Source organism: Aptenodytes patagonicus, chromosome 1 (genome assembly GCF_965638725.1).
Source record: "Aptenodytes patagonicus chromosome 1, bAptPat1.pri.cur, whole genome shotgun sequence".
Classification (NCBI taxonomy): Eukaryota; Metazoa; Chordata; class Aves; order Sphenisciformes; family Spheniscidae; genus Aptenodytes; species Aptenodytes patagonicus.
This window is the reverse complement of record NC_134949.1, coordinates 13434164-13452834: the sequence shown is the minus strand read 5'-3', so window position 1 is coordinate 13452834 and position 18671 is coordinate 13434164. Positions and strand designations below refer to the sequence as shown.

General features: G+C 39.2%; 1 protein-coding gene across 2 annotated transcripts in view; it reads right to left on the bottom strand.

Annotated features, from left to right (window-relative positions):
• The window catches only part of FAM185A (family with sequence similarity 185 member A), a 48584-nt gene that overhangs the window by 18526 nt on the left and 11387 nt on the right, over window positions 1–18671 (bottom strand). The window contains exons 3-5 of one of the 2 annotated variants that reach the window (XM_076328059.1): window positions 16419–16511; window positions 9783–9921; window positions 4246–4287 (exon numbers count right to left, since the gene is read on the bottom strand). In XM_076328059.1, the coding sequence (XP_076184174.1) occupies window positions 4246–4287; window positions 9783–9921; window positions 16419–16511 (274 nt within the window). The remainder of the gene's footprint in view (window positions 1–4245; window positions 4288–9782; window positions 9922–16418; window positions 16512–18671) is intronic. The other variant, XM_076328070.1, reaches the window with a different exon arrangement.

The following is an 18671-nucleotide window of genomic DNA, read 5'->3' as shown; positions in this document are numbered from 1 at the left end:
GACCAACCTGATCTCCTTCTATGACCAGGTGACCCGCCTAGTGGATGAGGGAAAGGCTGTGGATGTGGTCTACCTGGACTTCAGTAAGGCCTTTGACACCGTCTCCCACAGCATTCTCCTCGAGAAGCTGGCGGCTCACGGCTTAGACAGGTGTACTCTGCGCTGGGTAAAAAACTGGCTGGACAGCCGGGCCCAGAGAGTTGTGGTGAATGGAGTCAAATCCAGCTGGTGGCCGGTCACGAGCGGTGTTCCCCAGGGCTCAGTTTTGGGGACGGTCTTGTTCAATCTCTTTCTCAATGATCTGGATGAGGGGATCGAGTGCACCCTCAGCAAGTTTGCAGACGACACCAAGTTGGGCGGGAGTGTTGATCTGCTTGAGGGTAGGAAGGCTCTGCAGAGGGACCTGCACAGGCTGGATCAATGGGCCCAGACCAATTGTATGAGATTCAACAAGGCCAAGTGCCAGGTCCTGCACTTCGGCCACAACAACCCCATGCAGCGCTACAGGCTTGGGGAAGAGTGGCTGGAAAGCTGCCTGTCGGAAAAGGACCTGGGGGTGCTGGTCGACAGCCGGCTGAACATGAGCCGGCAGTGTGCCCAGGCGGCCAAGAAGGCCAATGGCATCCTGGCCTGTATCAGAAATAGTGTGGCCAGCAGGAGTAGGGAAGTGATCGTGCCCCTGTACTCGGCACTGGTGAGGCCGCACCTTGAATACTGTGTTCAGTTTTGGGCCCCTCACTACAAGAAGGATGTTGAGGTGCTGGAGAGTGTCCAGAGAAGGGCAACGAGGCTGGTGAAGGGTCTGGAGAACAAGTCTTATGAGGAGCGGCTGAGGGAACTGGGGTTGTTTAGCCTGGGGAAAAGGAGGCTGAGGGGAGACCTCATCGCTCTCTACAACTCCCTGAAAGGAGGTTGTAGCGAGGTAGGTGTCAGTCTCTTCTCCCAAGTAACAAGCGATAGGACGAGAGGAAATGGCCTCACGTTGCGCCAGGGGAGGTTTAGATTGGACATGAGGAAAAATTTCTTTACTGAAAGAGTGATGAAACATTGGAACAGGCTGCCCAGGGAAATGGTGGAGTCCCCATCCCTGGAGGTATTTAAAAGACGTGTAGATGAGGCGCTTAGGGACATGGTTTAGTGGGCATGGTGGTGTTGGGTTTATGGTTGGACTCGATGATCTTAGAGGTCTTTTCCAACCTTAATGATTCTATGACATTTAAAAAAATAATTAGTTTCTTGGATCTCAATATACAGTTTTCCTTGCCAGAATAAGTCCCTACTGCCCATAAGCTGGTTAAGGTTGTTTCCTCCCCTCTGAAATGAAACAAGCACCATAAGCTTTATCATTTCTGACTATACCAAACACAGAAGATTCATTTCTTCAATGCATAATTGGGTTACAGATAAGTAATCCAGAAAGGAAAAACTATGTCTTTTGGAGCTGGTAGGGGAAAATTTGGCTTGGCAGCAGAGTAGAGAATACATAATCAGACCATACCAATAACACTGAGAAATAAGCAAATTCTAGCAGGACTGAACATGAGCCAGCAGTATGCCCTGGCAGAAAAGAAGTCCAACAGTATCCTTGGCAGTATTAACTGGAGCATGGCCAGTGTATCAAGAGAAGGGATTATCATCCTCTACGCAGCACTTATTAGACCACACCTAGAATACAGCATGCAGTGTTGGGGCTCCCAAGAGAAGGGAGACATCAACAAACTGGAGTGAATTCAGCAGAGAAGCACCAAGACAGTCAGGGCGTACCTTCCCCATCAGGGGAGGCTGAGGGATGAGGGCTGCTCAGCCTGGAGAACAGACTGCTTCAGGACCTGACAGCAGTCCCCTAGTATCTGTAAGGAGGTGATCAAGAAGACCGAGCCAGGCTCCTCAGAGTGGTGCATTATGAGAGCACGACAGACAACAGACATAAGTTGAAAAAAGAGAGTTTCAGTCTGGAGAGAAGGAAAATCTTTCACCCTAAGGACAGTCAAGCAGTGGAACAGTTTGCCCAGAGAGGCTGTACAGTCTGCATCCTTGGAGGTTTTCAAGACCACAGGATAAAGCCCTGAGCAACCTTACAGTTGGCATGGCTTTCAGCAAGAGGTTGGAGACTGGAGACAGCTTGAGCAGGGGGGCCGGACAAGATGACCTCCAGAAGTCCCTTCCAACCTCAACCTTTCTATGATTCTGCAACTTCCTGAGGTCTCTTCCAACCTGAGTTTTCCTATGAATTTACCAAATGAAAATTTAAAAGATTAAGCTAGCTCTAAAAACAAAGTACTCTATCACTTTTTGTAAGATAATTCAGATTTCTAATGACTATTTTAAGTAGTAACTTAAACTAGAGGTAAAAATAGGTCTGGTTGTTTTAAATTAAGAAGTCATTCAAAACCCATAGAACATTTGTAAGAAGCAGGAAGCTTCTAATATAGGGGTGGAAAACAATTTGTTAGTGACTAACAAAGCTGACAGTATAGAAAAAAAAAGAATAATCCCTACTTTCATATTTTAACAATGTCAGTGTGAAACTGCCATATGCTTAAAATCGGATTGAATTTTTGATAGTCTTCAAAAAATAAACAGATTTACACAAACAAGTAATACCAAAATAAAAAAACAAATAAAATAAAATTATTTTATAAATAATTTTTTAAAAAGCAGAAAATTAAAGGGAGTGAGAGACAACAGCATTGCTTTCCTGTTTTAATGCAGAATTATACAAGAATAATAAACTGTCAATACAGTTGCTTGTATTTTTCCCAAAATATTTTGCAAAAAAATGCAGCACTCTCAACGCAAGTTTGACTTGTAAATAAATCTCTCAAAAGCAAAGGATACATCCCCAAAATCTAGAGATGACTGCATTTTTTTCAGTTAACTGATAAAATTCTGCCTCCAGTGAAATAAATAACTACATCTCTATGAAATCCCAGCCAAGGAAGTTGGAACATCTGAGTTGTTCTTCCTATTTCTATCAGCAAATCCCTGTCAGGTCTCTGGCAATCCAACAAGCTATCTTGTGTCTTAAATTTCTCATGCACAAAAACCTTTCACTTAAAACCTGACATTTTCTTTCTCAAGTTTTTGAGTTGAACCACTGGATCTTAAAAGTTTTTTCCCTTTGGAAAAATCCATAAAAATCTAAAGGACGTTTAATGCTCTTTAGGAAAAGATTAATTCTTTTTCAGAATTGAAATCTGAAAAATAAAGTTTATTCAACTATAAGATGTGTCTTAATGTTTAAGCTGAACCTGGTTAATTAAGGAAAATAATCATCATCTGTTGATGGAAAAAAGCTACCTCCTGTGTTAAAAAAAAAAAACTTTAAACACTCTTCATAGTCCATGAGTTTATTTAACAGAAGGAAAAAACAGACAAGCAAGCTTAATTTAATTCTGTGGTTTAGTGACTAAGTCATAAGAATGTGTATTGCATTCATTTTCCAGGAATGTTAATATAGATCACTTAGAAACGTAAGAAGAGTTGTAACAGTACAAATCATCCCTGAACAATGCCTAACGAGTGACTATGGTTACTACCATTAGCAGAAGTCTTTGAGATTTGGGCCTGTAACCAAGTTTATTTACAGAAGGGGAAATCCTTCTATGTGCATTCAAGAGCCTTGTCTATGATTGTGTTACTTCAATTTTCTGCCATAGAAATAACCAGAATTTGAGTGTCTCACTTTTGTGTTGATGTACTATAAAATGCAACTGATATGATATATACCATAACTGATCATTCCAAGTTATCCTGTTGTATAAAAGCTCAAGTTCCTGAAAGAAAATGTATGAGCCATTTTTATTTCTGAAGGGAAAACAATGATTAGCATAATAGTTTAGAAACATCGTTTAAATTATCACAAGCCTTCCCTCCCAAATACGTAATACATCAATGATTAATGCTTTGTGATATAAAAATTAAACATAGCTAATCATTGATATCAAACATAAGATAGAGAACTAGGTTAAAGGCAAAATGATTGCATTTGATGTACGCTTAGTGTTTTCTCATGTCTTTTAGATTAAGATGGGATAAAAGGACAACATCTAGACTCAGTCTAACTTGTGCATAGCCCAGCAAGTATTGTGGTATCAAAAGCTAGACAGTGTGCCTTGCCCAACTCCAAAAGGCTGACAGTCAAGTTTGGAAAGGATCTCCTTCAGCTACACAGCTATCAGTGCTACTCCTGAAAAGAGAAGGGAAGAGTGAAAAAAGAGATCTCAGAGAGAAGGTAGAACCTACCTACTGTGATACTCCCTGTTTTGGTCTGAAGGCTGGTGTTACCTATTAGGAAAAGAAAAGGGGGGGGGGGAAAGCGTTAAAAGCATATTATTTAACTGGTTTCTGAAATCATAACAAAGGCTAAAAAGGAATGTGATCCTATACAAGGGCATTATAGTTGTAGTAGTATATCTGATTTGCATATAAAAGCAAAATAGCATAAATCTGTTATATTGCTTGAATATTATTGCTTTACAAACAAAAATCTCAACACATGGGTAACAATAAAGTGATTCCAGACAAGAAAACCCACTCAGAGTAAAGCTTAAAGACACAGACTGGATGTGAGGGAGAGAAAAGCAGAGAGGCATTGCGAGGCTAAAGCACAATATTTTCTTATTTTATTTTGGGCCAATTTTTTTTTTTAATTGCTGTGATGCCTGCAACAGGACTATGGATGATTTAAGTAGTTTAATAGTATGAGTAACATAAACAGTTTCTATTTTCCTGTTTTATATACATACATACACCACCACCACCCCCCCCCCCGCAGGGATTTTTTGCTTTATCCTCAAAGACTACTTCCTGGACTCACTGAACATTACCTCCCTCCAAACTTATTCTTATGTGCATGACAGCCCCTTGACAATGCTTTTCATTGACTTCAGTGAGATCTGAGTGTGTTGGACAAACTGAAGAACATCAAGCAAAAGAGTGTGTAAGGCATAAAACGTAGAATGGTCTCCTACTGAACTTGCATTACTTTGAACTGGCACTGGTGTTTTAGTCTTAAAAAAAAAAATCTCAAAATACATACTATTCTCCTTTACCTATGGCATCAAGAGAATCTGGAAGGAGGACAGATGTACCTCATAACAGAAAAGCCATCTATACTACTAACAGTCTAACATACTTGGAACTATGGAAGTTTCTTCCATGTATGTTACACATGTATAATTGCCTCAAAAAATGCTTTAAATTAAAAAACTAAACCACAACTTGTCATTTCTGCCACTCTCTTATCCTCCCAGGAGGGTAACAGATTGAAAAATAAGGTTGAACACAGTAATTGAGTCCAATTTAGTAATACACAGTAGTCACAACAATTTTCAAATCTTTCGGAAAAGGCCTTTAAAAATTGCAAATGGATCAAGTTCTGCTCCTATCTTCTGTAATTACACAGTCGTAAACATCCACTAGGGTAGAATGCATTCCACTGTCTATGACCTGTAGTGTTTTTCTTAGTGGTCCGTGGGCTGAAAGCTAGAAAAGCAGCCTATCATCAATAGTCTTAAATTCATCATTTCAAGCACATACTGTACAAAATACTTAGGGGTTCTGAAAATCAGAGTCGAAACAAAACCATATTTCAATGAACTTGAAAGACATTTGGCTTTACCGCTTGCTGTTTTAAAGAGGCACACTATAATTATCCCACCCTTTTCCCCATTTTATCATGACTAGTACTTATTTTTATACAACCTACAAAAAAGCCTAGGGTTTTGTCAGCTAGCAACTCCCATGGAGCTGAAGCTCTGTCTGAATATAGCCCCTGGGACTTGTGGATTTGCTGGTCTGTTCTTTGTTCTTCTGGGATTTTTGCTTTCTGTTTTGATAAGCTGGTCCTTGAAAAATATTAAACATGTAGAAATCAAACTCCTATTAACCACAAACTTACATGGCAGATATGACTAATGTTGCATAATGAAACATATTAGTGTGATAGGCTCACTTCAAACATTTAGCTGGAACAAAAGTTTCTTTTAAAGCAGATAGGAACGTCCTGCTGTGTTGTGACCTGCACTGTCTACAGACAGTGCACAGAAGTGTACCTTTGGTCACGTAATTGTTCCATGAAGGCCAACGCTTAACTTACAATTTTTAAGCTAGCCAAGTATTTTTTGGACACATCAAGGGCAAAGAGAGAAAGACCTGACTAGAGGTAATTATTAGTTTGATTATTACATCCAACTTATTTCAGCATTGTGGTGCAATACTATAAAGTCCAAAATATAATAGTTTTAATAGAATATTGATGACAGTGGCTTAGTGTTTCTTTTTTTATTGCTTCTGAAGAAATAGTTATCTTTTCTATCATGTACAAGCTTTGCTTCTCCATAAACACTATAAAACTTCAAACTACAGTATTGCAAGTCAGGATGAGTATAGGGCCAGGGCAAAAGATGGCTTTTGGGATATAAATAAAGGTATCACTTCACGTTCAATTCCTTCAATTTGTTTTGAAGGCTCTCAAAGTGGCAGGGTTATTCTGATGCACAGAAAAAGCAAATAAACCACCATGCAGCTTTTTACCACTTTGACTTTGCATTTTAAATTTGCATCAGACTAAAGTACAGACATGCCTAAAAAGGGACGAAAATAAAATTAATTTCTACAATCCTGCTTTATATACAGTGAAATCCAGAAACAGCTGAAATTTATGGAACATACTTTGGTATATCAGATTCTTTTCAGAAGGGATTATAGAATGGCAAGCTCAAGCATTGCAGATTTTCTGCTTTGTCTTATTCAGGTCACTGACAGGACAAGGTAGCTATATGTTCACCTTTTCCTATATATTAATTAGTGTGTAAATATAGAAAGTAACTTCAATAACCATGTTTTCCAGTGTGATTCTCTCACATAATGAAACAGTTACTAGGCTATGACAGAAGAGGTCAAAAGCAAATATAAAATCCTGCACATGAGAAATCAACCCTGTAAAGCAGTAAAAGTTGAGTGCTGACTGTCTGCAAAGAAGCTTTGCAGGTAAGGACCTAGGCATCTTGGTGGACACCAACCTCAGTATGAGTCAGTAGAGAAGGTCAACTGCATACTGAGCTTTATGATTAAGAGTATAGCCAGCAGGTAAAGCCCTCTTGTGAGGCTGCATTTGGAATATCATGTCCAATTTTGGGCTTCTCAGTCAAGAAAGACACTGATGTACTGAAGCAAGGCCAGAGAAGGGTATTGAGAAGATTAGGGCCCCAGAGTACACTACAGATGCTCAGAAAGCTGGGTTTGTTTTGCTTTAAAAGGAGAAGGCTGAGGAATAATCTTCTTGTGGTCTTCAAGTATCTAAATGGGAGGGTACAGAGAAAAGAGACAGACTCTTCTCATAGTGATGCAACAAGAAGGGATAATGGTTACAGGTTGCCATAATGGAAATGATGATTAAAAAAAAAAAAAAAAAAGGGATGTTCCCCCCAACCCCCACCCCACCCCGGAAGGATAGTTCAGGACTGGAACAAGTCACCCAGAAAGGTCACACAATCTCCATCCTTGAGAATATTCAAAGCTGAACCAGACAAGGCCATGAGCAAGTTTGCTCTAACTGAGCCCTCTTTAAGCATTAGGTTGGACTAGATGTCAAATTCCTTTCCAACAAACTATTTTGTGGATAAAATAAATTAATAAGTAATGCAACTCAACCCAAGACTTTGGCACTGCTGGAACGAGGGGTTTCCTTTTTCTCCTATGTGCCCCTCTGTGGAGAAGTTTCACTGTAATGTTATTGCCCCTTGGATATAGTAGCACATTTCTCAGTCTCAGAGCTGTTGCCCTTTTGTTTTTCAAGTGTCAACTTGAAAGCTCAATGGCACCTGACATCTCTAACGCCTCTTACAGAAACTGATGAAAATTACTCAAAACCAATTTCTCCGAAATAATGCATTATTCATTTGCCATAAAAGTATGAAGCATGCAAAAGAGCAATTAAGAAAGCTTGGGCACTGACAGCGTTGGAATTGTACAGCCCAAGATTCAACTACAAAATGGGTCTCAGGCAGGTTTGTAAAGTTTGTGTTGCCCTAACTTCAAAGTTCTCAGTGCAAAAGCAATGAAGTCTAGCTCAGTTTCATGCACATATGTGCTGATTTTATGCCAACTATAATATCAGCATACTGTCAGCTACAGGGAAATAGTGGGCTTAATTGCCCAAGAAACAATCTCTCCAAGTGTTTACAAACAAAACTACTACTAAAATTGAGCTGCCTTATGAGCAAAAACTAGAAGTGAAAGTGACTAATTTTTTTCTAACGTAAAATTATAATAGTTTATATTTTCCGCTAATATATATGTGTTTGCATGTGTATATATATATGCAATACAATAATTATAAAGAATTAAAAAGTATTTGCTCTTACTATTAAAACATGATTGAGGAGCATGATGTTTTGCAGAAAATATTTTTCTGAAAAAATAGACTAGAAGTACCAAGCAAATGTTAATGTGCAATTGTTTTTAAAAGAAACAGCTAAAATAACGTTAGGTGTTCCAGACCCATTTAGTAGAGAGCTCATGAAAATAATCCTGACGTAATATGAGAAATGTCTATTTAATTTGGATACAATTCTATTTGTTTTCACATTGTTCTTCAGCTAAATGACAATGAGGCATTACTAAGGAAATAGGTCACTAACTACAGCAGTTATCATTCCGTTTTTGTACCAAGAAAACAAACTATTGGATGCGCACAGAGGCATGAACATGCTCACAACTTGATCATTCCACAGTATCATTATTTCGGTTTGAAATTAGAAAACACAAAACAACTTATCAGACAGAAGTACCAGTAACAATAGTCTGCATGTTAGAAAAATACAGTAACAAGAAGGGGCGGGGGGGGGGGGAATCTATTTCTGCCTATGCATGCTGAAGTGAACTTTACCTAACAGGTTTAGAAACTATTCTTAAATTTACTATAAATGGACAAAGGAGTTGCTTCTTTAAGGAAGAAAAAAGAGTCATTTCTCAAGCAAGATGAGAACACAAAATTCCTAAGAAATTGCAGCAAATTGTTTATAAGGCATACAGCTAGAAATCTGGACCTCTGACTGACCTAAGTAATTTTCACTCTTTGTACATCCTCCAGTTTGTTTTACTTAATGTTAAATCACCACAAATACATTACAGCATAGTCAGAATTCAGTGGTAATTTTGTTAAATTAGAAAACCACACCAGATTCCAACCTTGACTGCTGTTTATATAAAGGCACTCAAGTTAATTAGTTTTAGTTCTAGGTGAAAGACATTAAAAGGTGGATGGATTAGAGACTTCCCCCCCAAAGAACAGAAACTGTCACCACTCTATTAGTATCGGGTGCCAGCACACAGAGAGACTACTTCTGCTAAAAACTTCTAAATACAACCAGGTTCTACCATAGTTCTTAGTAGATGCTGTAACAGTTACTTCTCCTATGAAGGAAAGAAAGGATGGAGAGAGGGGAAGGAAGCCTCTTTACTACTTTTAGTACAATTTTCATTGCTGAGTTTTAAAGTATTTTGACATCCTTAGTATGTGTGATGTTTCCTTCCCATAATATACACTTTTTGCTATTTCACAAGTGTGCTTATAAAATTGTTTTTAAAAATAAATACAGTACACTATATGGTAAGTTAATTCTCATCAATTCAGTCTTTAACAGATACAGAACTGTTTTGTTCATATACTGTGCGCAGCTGATTTAGTGATAGTCTATAGCATAGGTCCATTTGTTACTGTGAACATTATGAATACCTTCAAAGCAGCTAAACGTGTGACAGTATTTCCTTCTTACCATGAATGCTTCCCAGCAGAATATCACCAGCTACTGAAGACAGAGATGATGATTCTGCATAGAGATACTTAGTTTTCAGCAGCCCATCTTCAGTAGATATGTTGATGGATGTCCCCTGCAGCTTCTCTATATTCACGCTCTAAGAGAAATAAACTTAAATAAACATAATGGAAAACTTGTCATGACAGTTTGAAAAGGCAGAGGGAAGTAACACCATTAAGAGGCAAAACAAATGGAAAGCAGCTGTTGGTGCAGAGCAAACAGAATCAAGTTCTTAGTTAAAAGCTACACAAAACAAAACAAAAATCCTCTTCATCCCAGAGCTCTGACCAACAAGTTAATGATTCTTTACAACATTCCTATGAATTATTACATCCACCATACAGGTGAAGAACCCAAATAGTCAAACGGATGAAAGAAAAACTTACTTATTTTTAAAGGCCAAACCACTTCATTTTGAAAAGTAAAAAAAAAAAGGATTAGCTTTAATAATGAAGACTTAACATTCATACGGCATTATGACACAAAGCATTGGTAATCAGTTTTCTGCCACCACATACTGAAACATCCACTGTCTTTGTTACATATGGCTATTTATGCAGATTTTTAACTGTCTCACTTTGTAGACATAGCTTTGGTGAAGGTTTGCAAAAAAGCCACAGCTGTCTTTTCTCAGTATATTGTTCATATTACCTCATTACTCAGGCCTCTATTCTTGGACTTATCCCTCAAGCTATACAAAACCTTGAAAAATGAGGGATAAGCTCTCCATTTCTACTTCCTTTCAACAGAAATGGAGAGAAAGGATAAGACTTGAAGAGTTGCGCTACGGATAGATTTGGGGGAATAAAAGGTGATAGATGAGATTATCTATGTACAAGTAACCAGTCGTGTGACATAACCTACGCCTATCTGAACAAAACAGATTACATGCTTGTGCAACTACCATATGAATGAATTCTCTTCTTCCTCAGTTAATCTTGATTTATGATTGAATCATGCAACAGTTCATACTTAACCCCCACTCAATTTGTTTTTATTTTGCTTACGCAGACTAAGTGAATTGCACAAAATCTTCATTCATTACATGAAATGATATATGGCCTTCTAGATCAAACTGTGCCTTATGTAAAATTATCTTTAAATGCACTTCATCATTTTAGCATTGTCATCTTGTGGAAAAAAGTTAATACAAAAAAAGAAGTCTGCTGACCCTTCCAGTGTTATATTATATACAGAATAAGCTATAGATGAAGTAAGAGTGAATGGAAGGTGAATGAAGGTGAATGGAGTTCAATCCAGTTGGCGGCCGGTCACGAGCGGTGTTCCCCAGGGCTCAGTTTTGGGGCCGGTCTTGTTCAATCTCTTTCTCAATGATCTGGATGAGGGGATTGAGTGCACCCTCAGAAGTTTGCAGACGACACCAAGTTGGGCGGGAGCGTTGATCTGCTTGAGGGTAGGAAGGCTCGAGGGTAGGAAGGCTCTGCAGAGGGACCTGGACAGGCTGGATCGATGGGCCCAGGCCAACTGTATGAGGTTCAACAAGGCCAAGTGCCAGGTCCTGCACTTCAGCCACAACAACCCCATGCAGCGCTACAGGCTTGGGGAAGAGTGGCTGGAAAGCTGCCTGTCAGAAAAGGACCTGGGGGTGCTGGTCGACAGCCGGCTGAACATGAGCCGGCAGTGTGCCCAGGTGGCCAAGAAGGCCAATGGCATCCTGGCCTGTATCAGAAACAGTGTGGCCAGCAGGAGTAGGGAAGTGATCGTGCCCCTGTACTCAGCACTGGTGAGGCCGCACCTCGAATACTGTGTTCAGTTTTGGGCCCCTCACTACAAGAAGGATGTTGAGGTGCTGGAGAGTGTCCAGAGAAGGGCAACGAGGCTGGTGAAGGGTCTGGAGAACAAGTCTGATGAGGAGCGGCTGAGGGAACTGGGACTGTTTAGCCTGGAGAAAAGGAGGCTGAGGGGAAGACCTCATCGCTCTCTACAACTCCCTGAAAGGAGGTTGTAGCGAGGTAGGTGTTGGTCTCTTCTCCCAAGTAACTAGTGATAGGACAAGAGGAAATGGCCTCACGTTGCGCCAGGGGAGGTTTACATTGGACGTGAGGAAAAATTTCTTTACTGAAAGAGTGGTGAAACATTGGCACAGGCTGCCCAGGGAAGTGGTTGAGTCCCCATCCCTGGAGGTATTTAAAAGACGTGTAGATGAGGCACTTAGGGACATGGTTTAGTGGGCATGGTGGTGTTGGGTTGCTGGTTGGACTCAATGATCTTAGAGGTCTTTTCCAACCTCAATGATTCTATGATTCTAAGAGGTATTCTGACAAACAGCAACTAGTGTTGCACAAACTCCATGCTGTATTGTGTCCCAAGAAGTGAGCTAAAGAGGCTGGTTTAGTATGGACTATGCAACAGCCAAATTATACTGTGACCTTACCAGTCCATACATACTGGGCTTTACGCCATCTTTACACCTTAAGTCACAAGATTACAGAATGGACTATTGTTTTAAGACTTTTGGCATGATGCTACAATATAAAGTAGGTCTCCAAGAACGTAACAAGATACATTAACCTTTAAGAAAACCTGGTGATCAAAGTGCTGTGCTAGAATTGGAGATATGTGACAATCAATATCTACAATCTCTGCAGGTGGTGCTGCTTAGAACTATGCTACAGAATCTAAGCATCAACAGTAAACAAAACTAATGATATTAAGGCATAATTTGTCACTACTGAAGTGACAGCAATTCAGCTTTTCAATCTTTCAATGCTTCTTACAAAACTCTAACAAGCAGATACCTTAACAAACATAAGTTTACATTGCATCTGTCCTAGGAATGTTTCCCACAGAGTACCCCACTACTCCCCTCACCCACGATGGCGAAGTGTAAACCTGCTGTGGCACATGGTCAAAGCAACAACTAAAAGAAAAGCCACTGTCATTTTAGGCTCTACGATCTAAACCTGTTCTGAAGAGAGTTAAATGACTTGCAAAGAACCTTTCCAATTTTAGCAGGCCCATCATTGCTATCAGCACAATGAAAACAGAGCCAGGCACACTTTAAGGGGGGGGAAATAAAATAAATATATCTGCAGAGTTTGAGTGCAAACTCACTGCCTTGTGGCATTCCTGAACAGGAAGAGGAAAGCCCCAAAAGCTGTATCTGTCACTATGGTATGCAAGTTCTGACTCTATTTAGATATTTACCTAATTTCAGTATTATGAAATGCTTTATTATAAACAAGCTCACATACCAACTCATCTTATTTACCAGCCTCAACCACCCTTCTCAAAAATGCACAGCAATAAAAAGAGTTGTCTCAGCACATGATAAAAAAAAAAGTACTGAGTCAGCTAGTTACTACAAAAAAACCCCACCTACCAATACAATGAACATTCGTTTCAGAATAACCCAAACTGGGTGGTGGTGGTGGTGGTGGTGTGTGTGGAAGTCAGACTGCTCAAGACTAAAAAAGTATTCTAGATAAAGCGTAAAAAAATAGGATTGCTTTTTACTGAGACTAAAAATGTTTTCAATCCCAAATTCTTTAACTTTTATGAACTTTTGGCAGAACATAGATGTTTGGCTCTGCTAAATAAGTGTTACAGAAAAGTCCCTGTGGCACAGATTAGCTAATGACTCCCCAGTCAAACAAATTTGATTATTTTTGTCCATTGAACCACCAGGTTTTCTGGAAAAATTCCTTCCCTTGAGAGTGGAGCCTTGGGAGTTGCAGTTATTGAGACTGACCACATGCTCAAGTTCCATCAGTTTCTTACTCTTTAAAGAAAAAGTGTCGGTCTATCTTCATAAATCAGACTGATAATGTTTTTGCACCTGAACACATTTTCAAGATGAAAACTAACATCTTGCTATGTTTAAATACAACATAAAGAACTCCTTCCCCACATATTCTTCTTCTTGGCCTTCCTTTTTGTGCTATCCTTGCTCAAATATTTTACTACTGTCTTCTCCATTTTCCCCTTTAAAAATACTGTTTCTCAAGTGCTTAGTGTCTTTTACCACATCCTTTCCCTCCCCACCTCCAGGAGGGGGCTGGAAATGCTGACAGAGCCATAATTACATAATGATGACTACAATTGATGGAAGAAACATCTCACACAAACACACACAGGAGACGTAAGGCTGACTGATTATTAACAGAAGTGGCCAATTGAGAAAAGAAATCTCACACTGTCCTTCCTAAATACACAAAGTTTATTAATGAGAAGTTCAATAATATAAGCCAAAATATTGTTCCATAGCTGTAAATTACTGTTAAAATGACTCACTTCACTCAAGTTACTGCAGCTTTACAACTGTAAGAGTGAATTCTAAGCAATATTACAGACTATATAAATATTTATGATCACAAGGAAGCACTTCAACTCAATCTGCATGAAGTTTGTTTTATTGTTTCAGAAGGACAATGTGTCTGAAAAAAGCTAGATTTTTAAACAGCATTTAAAGACTCAAAGCAAAACAATTATATTTCTCATTTTCATGAACTATATTTTCACGTAGATATAGATCTAATTATTTTCTTACCATCCACTTGTTTTTATCAACACCAGCAAGATGCTATTTGAAATGAACTCTATGGACTGCACTGGTGTAACAAACTAGTTTGGGACAAATGACTAAGCGCACAACTCTAATTTAAAGACCACCACCATGCTACTATGTTGTGAACAGCGTGAATCCACAGCAGTCAAAGCACTCCCTAGATTGCACTCAATCTTATTCACTGGTAGAAAGCAAGGATTCCAGTTTTCAGATCCTTCCAACAGAAGCCCTCTGCAGGAAGACGGATAACACATCAAGAAAGCTGTAAACTACCTCTGCCCTATTCCACTCCCTGTGGCTGCTAGTGGCTTAGGATGGATCCTAACTCCACTAACGAGTAAAAGTCCCAAGGGACCTGCCAATAAATTAGCACTGATCAGTCCAACTGTGGCATCAACAGAGCACGTCACAGTCAGACCTTACCCACTCTGCTTTATGCTGGGAGGTCTTGCTGGGATGAAATAACGTTCATGAAGAAATATCAATCACAGAATCATTTAGGTTGGAAAAGACCTCTAAGATCATCGAGTCCAACTGTTAACCTAGCACTGCCAAGTCCACCACTAAACCATGTCCCTAAAGCACCACATCTACACGTCTTTTCAATACCTCCAGGGATGGTGACTCAACCACTTCCCTGGGCAGCCTGTTCTAATGCTTGACAATCCTTTCGGTGAAGAAGTCTTTCCTCACATCCAATCTAAACCTCCCCTGGTGCAACTTGAGGCAGTTTCCTCTCGTCCTATCGCTTGTTACTTGGGAGAAGAGACCAACACCCACCTCGCTACAACCTCCTTTCAGGTAGTTGTAGAGAGCGAGAAGGTCTCCCCTCAGCCTCCTTTTCTCCAGACTAAACAACCCCTGACAATAGTACAGCTACAGCAGCCTCTGGGCTCTTTTGTACATAAAAGGCAGGCTAGCATCCACTACAAAAAAATGCAGGTAATTTAATGTTGACAGTTTTCAGAAAATCCAATGGCAAGTTGCTTGGTTTACAGCAGGATGTTAAGAACAGCTCACAGGTGGCTCTATGTAAGTGAACATATGATTTCAGAAACCAATCTACGAGGTGTACAACAGTGCCAAATGGCACTTCACAGAGGCAATTTTGAACTCCTAGAACTTAATAGCTTCATCTCAATTCTATCCTTGGCTAGGGAGAGCTACCTGCACTCTTTCTGATTCTTCCCAGTGCTGCTGGTTTTAAGGGTACCTATTGATTCTGAGAGTACTGCATGTATCTAGGCTACTTCCAGACTTGGCTTGGCTCCCCATGTTCATATAGCAATGCTTCAGATCTAATGAATCCAAATGCAACCAGTTGCATGGACATTATGATGCCTAAACATTCAAGTTGAGCCTAAAAACCAGACTGGGTGTGAGAACTGCAGTATTATGTAAGGGAGCCTAGCTCCACATTATTTTAAATAACGGAGAACTGACTGCTTATGGCAAGAAACAAAACCAGATTATAGTAGTATGAGGTTTGTCTCATGCTGCCATCTGCTGAAAAAAGCAAGCTACTTCTCTATGAAACTTTTCCTGTTCATGATTCACACTGATGCCATAACAAGATTACATGTGATTATATTTCCTCAGCTGCAAAGAAATATATAAAACCTTCTACTCTTCTGTTCTTACAACCATATAACACTGGAACTGTACAGCATGTACAAATATCAAGCAACTATTCATCAAGACACTAAAATAAACTCATGAGCCTATTGCAGAATCCAGGTGCCTAAATATCAGCCAAGTAAAAAGTTTAAGAGTGTTGTGAGGGTCTACATAAGTAAAGCTGATGAGTTGTATCAGCTAGCACAACCTCTGTGCTGCTGGAATGATCACATGCTTATTACTGCTCTTTCTGTGGAGCCTGTTTACTAATCCAAATCAAGCATAAGATAAGATGCTATAATTAAACAGACAAATGTAAGTTAACAGTGAAATGACAGTCAACCAGTGAGGGTCATTAAATATTCTTCAGCACATTCTTCAAAATTTAGTCATTTTGCAACAGACAAGCTGAATAAGGCATTGAAAAGAAAGTTTTACTTCTTACTTACACCCTTCTCTGTTGCATGAATATCTGTATTTCCATGAAGTGTTCCAAGACCAATTACTTTGCCACCATTTGTACGTATATCAATTTTATGGCTCTGAAAAAAGTTTAAAAATCATATGGTTAGGATAATCATAATTAGAAAACAAGTTATCTTGTTTTTCAAGCTGTACTACAATAACCACCTTGGATCACGAACTTCCATTTCACTGTGAAGGTTTCTTCTCAAGTGATTGCCAAGTGTGCTGTTTATTTCCAGTGGAGTCAAACTCAAAACAGGTCACCTTTCTTTGTAACCAGAAACACAAGAGAAAGAATGATGCTGAGTAACCCTTTATTCTCAATACATAGTGTTTTGGTTGGTTTGGGTTTTTTTTTCCCCCCCACTAGAAAAACATTCACTCAGCATATATTAAAATAAGCAGCAGGGGAAGAAGGAGGGAACTTTGTGTTTCATTTATACTCCATCCAGAAACCAAGGTATGTGCATACCCAGTGCTGCAGCAGATGAGAAACACGAGCTGGCAGTGAGAAATGAACTTGCAAACTGGAGCCTTCCAGTGACCTGGAACCTGCAGCGTCACAGAAGTCTGTAGGATAATTGTATATATACACAAACACACCAGAGCTACTTATGCTTGGAGTAGTATGTATAGCCATAAACTTATATGGATGCATACCAGTGCAAACTTCAGGCCTGCAAGTAGAACCAGATCCTACAGTGTTTCACTCCAATCAGATTCTAATTCAAATTAGGTATTTGGCATACATCTGCATTACAATCTCAAGTTTTTCACAAAGAAACCAGGTTTCAAGTAAAAAAATGTTGTAGCCCTTATACCTTTCAGCTGCTGCATACAACTGACGAGAAAAGATGTACAGAAATACACACAAATTAATCTCAGAAAGACAAAAAAACCCCAGGTCTTGAGAGTAAAAACCAACCATGTGTAAGAAGGGAGAAGCGAAAGAGAAAAAAATTAAAAATCAGGTTTAAATACTCTAACTGTATTCATAAGCTGCAACTTCAACAAATCTAAGTCTACAGATCTCAACAGCAAAGCTCTTTTGCTTAAGTTCACTAGCTTGAACATTGGAATAACAAATTTAAAAAAATATTCAGCATTTTTTATACTTAATGCTGGATAAACTCCCCCCCCGCACCCAATCTTTCGTTTTCCCATACCACTACCTCCATTTTCAGATATATTTGTTTCTGTTGAAAAGGGTATTATTCCTGTAGATGGTATTTAATTTAGGACACCATCCATTAAATTTCACAATCAAGCATATCAGAAATATTCAAGATGTTTAGACTATTAAACACCTGTCTGGATAAGCCGTAATAAATTGCATTAAGTAGGTCTAATCAGATGGCAACAAGATTAAGGACTTTTTCAAAAAAATTAAATCAAGTTTCCAATATGGAAAACATGGACTTATACTGCTCTGACACATTTCTGATGAAACACCAAGAACCAGAAGTTTCATGGGGTTTCATAAGACAGGAAGAACTCTAGAGCCATGTTTCTTAATCTTTGTGTTCCCAAGTCTTGCTTTCTCCTCTTCATTTAAGAGGCTTCCCCACAGTAAAATGCAACGCCCCTAACTTGAAACTACAGTAGTGCTTCAGACCTTTTAAAGGTTGTAGATAACTCAGCTGTTCAGTTAAGCCTCTATACAAATATAATAGACAGTTCTCTCCATATACAGTAAACAGGATAAAGTTAAATTAGATGCTTCAGCCAGACATCACAGTTCCTTTGAGGCTGTTACATTAGGTACATTATCAGAATAATAGTTAAAGAGCAAATCCTCCAAGCATGTAACTTGAGGAAAATATGGGAACTCATAAGAGTAAAAGAATTAATGTATAGCAATGACTTACCAGTATGGCCACTGATAGTTAAGTAAAATAAAACCACAACATACACACTTTTTTTTTCTTTAACTCTATCATTTTTGGGATAGAAAAAGCTTTGATAAGGCACAGGTCCCTCGACTTTTTTCCCCGAGAATTATTAGACTATCCCTATCCTCCTGAAAAAAAACAAACCAAAACCCAGGCTTTCAGAGGTAGCTTTCAGAGGTAGGTATCAATAGAGACACCTAACAGACAGCACTATTTGCTGAGAGAAGCAGCAAGTTATAATGGTCAAGTAGCTTTTTCATTAAGAGGGAATATTCCACCAGCTGAAAGTAAGAAGCACTAATTTGTCATAGGGCTTCTCCTACCAAGGGAGAAAGGTTTGAGTAA